Source organism: Antechinus flavipes, chromosome 5 (genome assembly GCF_016432865.1).
Source record: "Antechinus flavipes isolate AdamAnt ecotype Samford, QLD, Australia chromosome 5, AdamAnt_v2, whole genome shotgun sequence".
Classification (NCBI taxonomy): Eukaryota; Metazoa; Chordata; class Mammalia; order Dasyuromorphia; family Dasyuridae; genus Antechinus; species Antechinus flavipes.
The window spans coordinates 185,690,036-185,699,331 of record NC_067402.1 but is presented as its reverse complement, the minus strand read 5'-3'; the positions used below and the strand labels follow the sequence as shown (position 1 = coordinate 185,699,331).

General features: G+C 41.3%; 1 protein-coding gene across 1 annotated transcript; it reads right to left on the bottom strand.

The window, feature by feature from the left end:
- Positions 1 to 3,567: 3,567 nt before the first annotated feature.
- On the bottom strand, positions 3,568 to 6,938 carry KCNA5 (potassium voltage-gated channel subfamily A member 5). The gene has a single exon (XM_052001668.1). The coding sequence runs from the start codon at positions 6,238 to 6,240 to the stop codon at positions 4,408 to 4,410; it is 1,833 nt and encodes a 610-aa protein (XP_051857628.1). The 5' UTR covers positions 6,241 to 6,938; the 3' UTR covers positions 3,568 to 4,407.
- Between the last annotated feature and the right edge of the window lie 2,358 nt (positions 6,939 to 9,296).

Below are 9,296 nucleotides of genomic sequence, written 5' to 3'. Positions count from 1 at the left end.
GAGTGAACTGAGGTAAACAGAGATTAAGTGATTTGCCTAGGATCATATAGCTAGTATTTGAAACTGGGTTTGAACTCAGGTGTTCCTAACTCCAGGCAAACCACTGTGGTATTTTTGTCAAGAAAACCCCAAATTGGGTTATAAACAGTAGGAAGCTATTAAAGCAACCCAGCAACAACAGTAACAGCCCAGTGCTTGGCACATAGGAAGCATTATATAAATGTTAGCTAATATTATTGTAATCCCTATAGATTTTCCTGTCCTGCAAATGGTTTCCACCTTTGTAGTCAGAATCAAGCAACTCAACAATTATGTACTGACTTGCTTGCTGTCATTTCACATCTTATATTTCCCACTAATTTAAGGAACCATGCTATCTTCTTTATATCCTTCACAACATCTAATACAGGATTGGGTATACAATAGGTATTTAATAAATTTCTACCTATAGGCTAATAAAAGAAGTGGGCAAGATAGGATATAAACAATTTTTAGTTTCTCCCTTACTTACTGGCAAAGCCATTTTCAGAACCCTGGGGGCAAAGCATAACTGCTGTGTCATTATTTTAGTCTTCTGATCCTAACACCAAGGGAAATGCATTACTACACCCTGAACACCACAAGTGGAGAGATCTTTAGCATATATTAAGTTGCAAGTTCCAACTATATTGTAATGTCCTAAAAGATAGTGATTATGTGCTCCTCCTCCCACACACACAATAAGCTCATAGATTTGACATGTGTTCAATGAATATTTATTAGTTTATATCCCAGTGATAGATAAAATGACTTCTTCAGACATTAAAAGTGATAGTCAGTTAGACTTGATTGACCAATAGGGAATTTTTAAAAATCAACATGGAACCTTTTAATTTTGCTTTTTTATAAGAAATATCAAGGAAAACAGTTCTTAAACCCTCATGATTTGCAAAGCACTTGCTCCTAGCTTCCAAGGCAATCATAGTTGCTCTAAAGGGAGTTATCCTTGGTCATCAGTGTTCTCCAGGGTTGCCACTGGCCTCTCCAGGGATATTGGATAAAAAAGTCATTCATAGGCTTCAATTTAATTCTGATTCTATTCTCATTGCTGATTTAGATCTTTGGTCCCCTCCCAGATTACTATCATCTTTACCACCCACTCCCACTCATACCACAAAAAATGTATATCTTTTGCCTCTTTTGCTCCATCTTCAAAATGTGATTATTATGAATGAAATTACCTTTAATTTATAGTTTTCAGAGATGTAGTCTGCTCTCATTGGCCAAATATATGCCACAAACAAGATGATGCTTCCTCAATCACCAGTAAAGATCCATATGCTATCCTCTCTATTCCTCTTAACCACCTGTTTCTTAAGAAATAAATCAAAAATCAATGGTAACCACCGATAGTGATGGTGCTTCCCTGTAAACCCTGCTACAGGGGAAGACTGAGACTGATAGATTGCTTGAATTCTGGAGTTCTGAGCTGTGGTAGGGTTAAAGCTGATTGGATATCAATATCAATTGGACATTTGACACCAAAATGATAAGCCCTAGTGAGGGGGAGTGACCAGACTGCCTAAGGATGGAAAAACCAGCTCAGGTCAGAAAAAAACAAGCAAATCAATATTTGGATCAAAAAGGGAGCAGCTGCTGCATTTCAAGCCAAGCAATAAAGTGATACCCAGTCCCAATAAAAACAAAGAAAGAAAAACAAATCAAATAAATAGATGAATGGGTAGACAAATGAATGAATGATAAATGAATAGTCAAATATATAAATAAATGAGCAAATGAATAGATAGATGACTAAGTAGACAAAGAGGCAGAGATAGATGGATAGATAGATAAATAGATAGATATGTTTTTAAATAATAAAATCAATACCAACTACTTTCCTTTTGGAGTTTCTGGGAAAAGGAAAAGAGAACTGAAAATAATGTAGCTGCACTTTCACTTTCAGTTTCAACTGTTACAGATTTACCAAATTATATAAAAATGGAAGCTAAGGGACTAAATGAACTTTGAAGTGATATCATTTGGTATTGATTTTTGCCCTGCTGCTTTTTTCTTTCTCTTAACCTGTCTTTTAAATGAATGTGTTGAGTTGAGCTTACATTTGGTTTCCTACTCCTCAATTTATGCGTTAACACTTCCTGGCTGGGGGTGGGATGGGGTGGGGGTGGAGGGGAACATCTGTCTGCATTATCATAACCATCTCTTTTATATATTTATTTGTGTAACTGTCTCCTTTAAATGCAAATCCCCAAATCTCATTTAAGCATAAACCTGATATGTGAAGACTTGAATAAAAGGTAGGTGCAGGATCTGTGATTTCATTAGCATAATGAAATTCCAAGTAAGGAAACTTCCTTTACTAATACAGGTAAAATTGATATTTCTTTCTACAACTTATAGTCCTAGAAAGTTGCCTAGAGCACTGAGAGATGAAATAATTTCCCCAGGGTCATTCCACCACTCTGTAGAAGAGGTAAATCTTAAATCCTAAAAAGCTAGCTTTGAAGCCAGCCATGTCACATTGTTCAAGACTTGATTTCACTACAGATTTTTCTCCAGTTGTCTTGATCTATATCTGGCTACTGAACCCAGATGGCTCTGTAGGGAAAAAGTGAGGCAGGTGACTTCAAACAGCCCTCCCTCACTCAAATCCAATTCACTGGGATGTCATGGTATCTCCTCCCTGATGTCATCGTCCTCTTCAAGAAAGAAAACCAAACAACAACCACTATATAAAACTGATTATTAGCTTAGCCATTATCATAGGGAAAGAGAGAGGGAGAGGGTTAAGGATCATCATCTGCTGACCCCTGATGAGGATTTAAAAAGTCATTCTGTGGATTATTTCACTGGAGGAAAAGCAATATCATTAATTCAGAACTCTAGGGCAGACAGCTAACACCAGAGAGATTTCTGTATGTGTATACTTACTTTGGTATTTAACCATCACCTCCCAGCAAGAAGGAAACAAAGATTCCAAACTGAGGGATTAAAATCACTAAATACAAAGCAACAAACTACAGAAATTGACATTTAATACGAATGAGCAAATCCTCATATTCCTTGCAGCCACTGTGTGTGGAAAAAGCAAGCAATAGCTTTATCCTGTACCATGGGGATCACTCCATGATTCCATCAAGCACAGGTCTCTCAATGACTCCATGGCAGAATAAAGCTCCTGTTGAACAGTCTTCATTATCTGAGAAAAAATCAGAATTGGTTCTCAGAGCTGTTCAGTGCTGTGTTAAGCAGAGTTAAACCCTGGGGAAAGAGAGCCTTCAGAACTCCCAGGAGACTATGGGGTTCTGTTCTGTTTTATTTCACCTGATTCACATTGCCTGGTAGATGCTGAATTCAAGAAGCATAAGTCCCTGGCAAAAAGCTGGTTAAAGTGATATTTTTAATAAACACATTCTGAGCAAATCGAAGAATAATGTACTTCACAGATTAGCTTTCTAAATTATCCTTACAAGGTCTTTGCTCTAAATCCAAAAACAGGAAGACAAAGAGATTGGGTTTTTTTTAAATCACAAAAATTGATCAACTGTAGAAAAACAAACACTCCCCTCAGTATGATAATGTTTTATTTCTGAGGATAAAAACAAAGGAAGGAATTATAACAAATTTTCCTCCAACCTCATTAAAAAGTGTAGAAAGAAAAAAATCACACCAATTATTTAAGGCTCATGAAAAAAAAAAAATCATACTTGCCTTTCTCTCCAGAAAGTGTCTCTGTTCTAGAACTAAATCACTGAGTTCACATCACATCCAGAGATACACAGGCTTGTGGACATGAGTAGTAGGACAGGTTTATGCTGAGAAACAAGTGTCTGTATAAGGAAGGTGCTGGTGAAATAGTGGTTCCCCAAAAAAGCAGCACAAAGTTTTTCCATTCATAAGCACAACACATATTTACATAAAAAGAGAAAACATGTCAGAAATATCTGAATTACAATATAAAAGTTCCTTTTACCTGCCAAAAAAATAATTTTCCCCCCATAAGCAAATATATTCAAATAAATACACTCAAACTTGCAACAAATATAACCGGGGGTCACAAAATCCCTAGCTTTTGTTGTTGGTTGTTTTTTCCCCCATAGGTCCTTTGTCTGAGTTTTCCCACTAATGGCTAAAAATGATCAGGACCGCAAATACATACATCTTACTGCACTCACCATTTCAACAGTTTCCTGCGTCATGGAATGTGGTACTTTTTAAAAATAAGTGACCCTTTGGTGTCATGGAAAAAAAAGAAAAGGGGAAAGAGGGGGAGAAGAAATCAGGGAGAAAATCAAGTTGGAGAATAGTTTTTGAATACTTAGTGGTACAAAATAGATTTCCACTATCAAGTCTCCTCCATCTGTCCCCCTCCTCCTTACATCCCACACCTGGATGTTTTGGTCTCTTTTACAGATCTGTCTCCTGATTTGTATCCAGGCAAAGAGCATAGAGAGATTTCCTTATATCTACATTGCTTTTGACTTTAAGATTACATTTTTCCACATGGCAGCTTCCTCTGTGGGCTCCTTCCATGTTTTCTGGGATTTTAGCAAAAGACCCTTTGCTCCCACTAGACTTGCGCTGATTGACACTGTCGTGGATTGTGCCCTGGCCTGTGGTACCCACTGGTTCTTCCTTGAGAACTGACCTTTCTTCATTGTCTGTCTCCCGATGATAGAAGTAATTGAAGTTGGAGACAATGACAGGCACAGGCAGAGCTATGGTAAGGACACCTGCAATGGCACATAAAGATCCAACGATCTTGCCCCCTACTGTCACTGGTCTCATATCCCCATAGCCCACTGTAGTCATGGTGACCACTGCCCACCAGAAGGCATCTGGGATGCTGGAGAAGTGGGTCTCACGGTTGTCTGCTTCTGCAAAGTAGACAGCACTGGAGAAGAGGATGACTCCAATAAAAAGGAAGAAGATGAGGAGTCCCAGCTCTCGCATGGAGGCCTGTAAGGTCTTGCCCAGGATTTGGAGGCCCTTGGAATGGCGGGAGAGTTTGAAGATACGGAAGACTCTGACAAGTCGGATGACCCGGAGGATGGCCAAGGACATGGCCTGTTGTCCATTCGAACTGCTCCCTCCTCCTGCTCCCCCTGGCTGTTGCTCTGCCAGCTCAGTGCCTAGGGTGATGAAGTAAGGAAAGATTGCCACCACATCGATAATGTTCATGATATTGCGGGAGAATTCCGCTTTGCTGGGGCAAGCAAAGAAACGCACCAGAAGCTCAAAGGTGAACCACACTACACACGTGGTCTCCACTATGAAGAATGGATCTGCCAGGGTTCTGGGCACCATAGCGGCCACTGTGGGCCCCTGAGGCAGAAGATGCAGATCCCGCCCACCCCCTCGACTGGCATTAGCGCCCTGAGGGTGAACTGGAGGCTGTTGGGGCACCTGGGGATGGCGAAACAGCTCTCGTTCATCTCGGAACTCGGGCAACGTCTCAAGACAGAAGGTGATGATGGAGATAAGAATAACCAAAACTGAGACGATGGCGATGCCCCGAGCTGAACCAGAACTCTCTGGGTACTCAAAGATGAGCCAGACCTGCCTCTGGAACTCATTCCGTGGCAGGGGCTTCTCCTCTTCTTTGATGAAGCCCTCATCCTCCCTGAATCTTTCCATGGCCTCGTCCCCTAGTTGGTAGAAGCGAATCTCATCAGCAAACACATCCAAAGAGACGTTGACTGGCCTCCGCAATCTGCCACCCGATTGGTAGTAGTACAGGATGCCGTCGAAGCTGGGTCTGTTGCGATCAAAGAAGTACTCATTGCGCAGGGGGTCAAAATAATGCAGACGCTTGGCAGGATCCCCCAAGAGAGTGTCGGGAAACTGAGCCAAAGTGCCCAGCTGAGTCTCGAATCGCAGGCCCGAGATGTTGATCAGGACTCGCTGATGATGCAGGGCAGATGGCCCTAAACCTTCCCCCTCCGACATGCCAAGGTTAGAGCTTGTTTCTCCTTCTTCTTCCTCCTGTCCGGGAGGCTGCTGTCGCACTGCCTCGGGAAGCTCAGGTAAGGGACGTCCACCCCGGCCCTCGCCTCTCCCAACGCGATCAAGTCCGGACCTTCTCGGCGTCCCCTCCTTGGCTGCATCGTTGAGCTGCCCCGTCGGGGGCCGCAAGAGCTCTTCTTCTTCCAGCTTGGGGCCGGGGCTTCCCCCAGACTGCTCTCCTCTCCCGATGGCCGCGGTGCCTCCGTTCTTCAGCGTGACCAAGGTGATCTCCATGGGCTAGAGACAGGGGCATGCTGAGCCCCCGCCTCTAGGCTTCTCCGAGACAGTGTCTCCCCGTGCCCTCTCCAAGCCCTCTGCTAACCTCCAGCCTGGCCGCCAGAATCTCTGCGAATGCTCCCCGCTGGGGTTGCCGGAGCGACTCCTAGTCAGTCCTGACGTCAAGAAGCTGCCCTGGCTCTTTTCTCCCTGCAAGCTAGTCGGTTACCAAGCAGCATAAATGCTCCTTTGCAAGCAGATGCAATCTTACACTGCGCTCTCCATCAGCAAGGCACTCAGCCACTACCCCCTGTAGTTCCCTCCACCTCTTCTTTCATTCTCTTCCTCCCCTTTCTCTCCTTCGCGGCTCCGCGCCTCTCACCCCCTATAGCTCTAGCTAGTCCTGCCAGACTAGCGGCATAACATCACCCCACCTACCCATTTCCCCTCCTTTCCCAAAACATTGGGGGCGTCACCCTGTGCAGAGGCGCAGCTGGAGTTGTTGGTTTGGGAGAGCAGGAAGAGAAGAGGGAGAGGTGGAGAGGAGGAGCGCAGGTTGTATGTGAGAAAGCCAAGACTCCCCTGGGCAAAAAGATGAGAATAGCTTTGTGTTTTTCTGCTCACCTGAGACTCTGCAATAAACTGGATAGACTTGGGCGGGGAAGACAAGGTGAGAATATTGAGCTGTTTCGAATTGGAAACGATGAAAATCTCTCTCTCTCTCTCTCTCTCTCTCTCTCTCTCTCTCTCTCTCTCTCTCTCTATATATATATATTTCTTTCTCTGTGTGTCTCTCTGTCTCTATCTGTGTATGTGTGTGTATCTGTTCATCTCTTTCTGTCTCTCTTGTTTCTCTCTGTCTCTATCTCTATTTCTGTCTCTGTCTCTCTGTCTCTGCCTGTCTTTGTGTCTGTGTCTCTGTCTCTGTTTCTGTCTCTGTCTCTCTGTCTCTGTTTCTCTGTGTGTCTCTGTATTTATCTCTCTGTGTATCTGTTGATTTCTCTCTCTCTTGTCTCTTTCTCTATGTCTCTGTCTCTGTCTCTGTCTCTATATGTCTGTGTCTCTGTCTTTCTCTGTGTTTGTCTCTATCTCTGTGTCTCTCTATCTTTATTTCTGTGTCCATCCCTTTCTGTCTCTCTTGTCTCTTTCTTGTCTCTGTCTCTCTCTACCTCTGTCTCTGCCTCTCTGTCTCTGTCTCTCTATGTCTATATCTCTGTCTTTCTCTGTGTGTCTCTCTCTGTCTCTGTGTGTCTCTCTGTCTCTATCTCTGTGTGTGTCTATCCATCTCTTGCTGTCTCTCTTGTCTTTCTGTTTCTCTGTCTCTCATGTCTTTCTATTTCTCTGTCTCTGTTCTCCCTCTCCTTCTCTTCTTTTCTTTCTCTTTCACTAGAGAAAAGTCGGCAGAGCCTTCAAGTAGGGTTAATATGATTGAAATGAACAGCAATTTTTAAAACTTGCAACAAACCAATGCAGAGACCTTTTAGTTTCAATTCAGAAATTGTGTGCTATCTAACCAGATTTCAATCCTAATGAAAATCCACATTCCTAATACATTTCTGTCCTGAAGCAGCAACAGATGTACTTCTCTCAGACATATGTGAGCAGCCCCAGGTAGGCAGAATCAAGGGATCTTTCGGTATAACCTCCCAACTCTCTATTCTCAAGACCAAATCTCACTAGAATAGTAAGGTGGGGGACAGGATTAGAGAACCCAAGAAGGACTGAAAATGCCCAATAAAAGATAATTATTTCCCTTTGAATATTTAACAGGTTCAAAGTACTTAGGATCATGCTAAGGATCTACATTTGGGAACTAGGAATTTATTTATAAGAGATGAATCAGGGAAACTCTTTAACCTACTTTACCTAGAGATGTTTTAAGAATGAAAGATATAATTCTGCCTCTCCCCTTCATAACTACCATGCTTCCCAGCCCCAGTTCCCCATTTGTTCAGTGTAAGTTGGGTGTCACACTACTGCCAGGCCAGAGATGAAAGATATCTAGGGTTACCTGCTAGAATAGGGAATCAAGCTTTTTCAATCCAACCTGATCCATTACAGGCTTCAACAGGTAGCAGTAGAAAAAGAAAATTACAGGAGAATGTGTATGATTGAGAAAACCAGATGCAAGAATACAATCTGATTTATTTTAGTTTTTAAATAAATAAAATCATGCAGGAACATATGAAACAGATGAACAACAACGACAAAAAAGGATAAAGTTGTCATGTGACTTTCATATATATCTATGGAAATATATAGATACATGTGTATTTTATTGATGAACTTTCCCTTTACATCACAATCCTTTCTCTACCATCTCTAGATTGAACCCTCACTTAGTAGAAAGAATTTTGCGCATTGGGAAGGCAAATAATTAAGCAAAAGGATCCATATAATAACTCCTTCTATACAAAATATCCAACATTTTGTCCTAATTGTACTCCTCCTCCTCCCCATTTCTCTTCCATGTCACGTGCATGTGACATCAATTGTTCCATCAGGGAATCATGACTCTTCCAATTGCTCAACATTTTACATCCTTTTAGTGATTTCTCATTTATATTTTATAGTTCCTCTGTAGAGTTATTTTCTTAGTTTTGCTTATTTTATCCTGTACCAATTTATACAAATATTTCCAGGTTTCCCTGAAATCCTCATATTCATCACTTTTTACAACAGAATAATGTTCCATTATATTCTGTGCCATAAAAAGCTATTTCACAGTCAATATGTATGCCCTTTTTTTCTCAGTTTTTTAACCACCCAAAAAGTGCTGCTACAATGAACATTTTGGTATATATTAGATTTTTAAATTTGTTTCTAAATCCCTTAAGATGAATCCAATTGTGGGATTATAGGGTTAAAGAGAATAGAAGTTTAGAAACTTTTCTTGAAATTCAGAAACCTTAGATTTTGAATAGGCGATTCATATACACACATACATATTTATATTGTTGCATATACATATACATTTATAGTTATATATACATGCAATTGTAAATATATTAACATTTTGTAGCAATTTTCTGTATTGATATTCAAATATTTAGATTTTTATATTATTGTGCCTT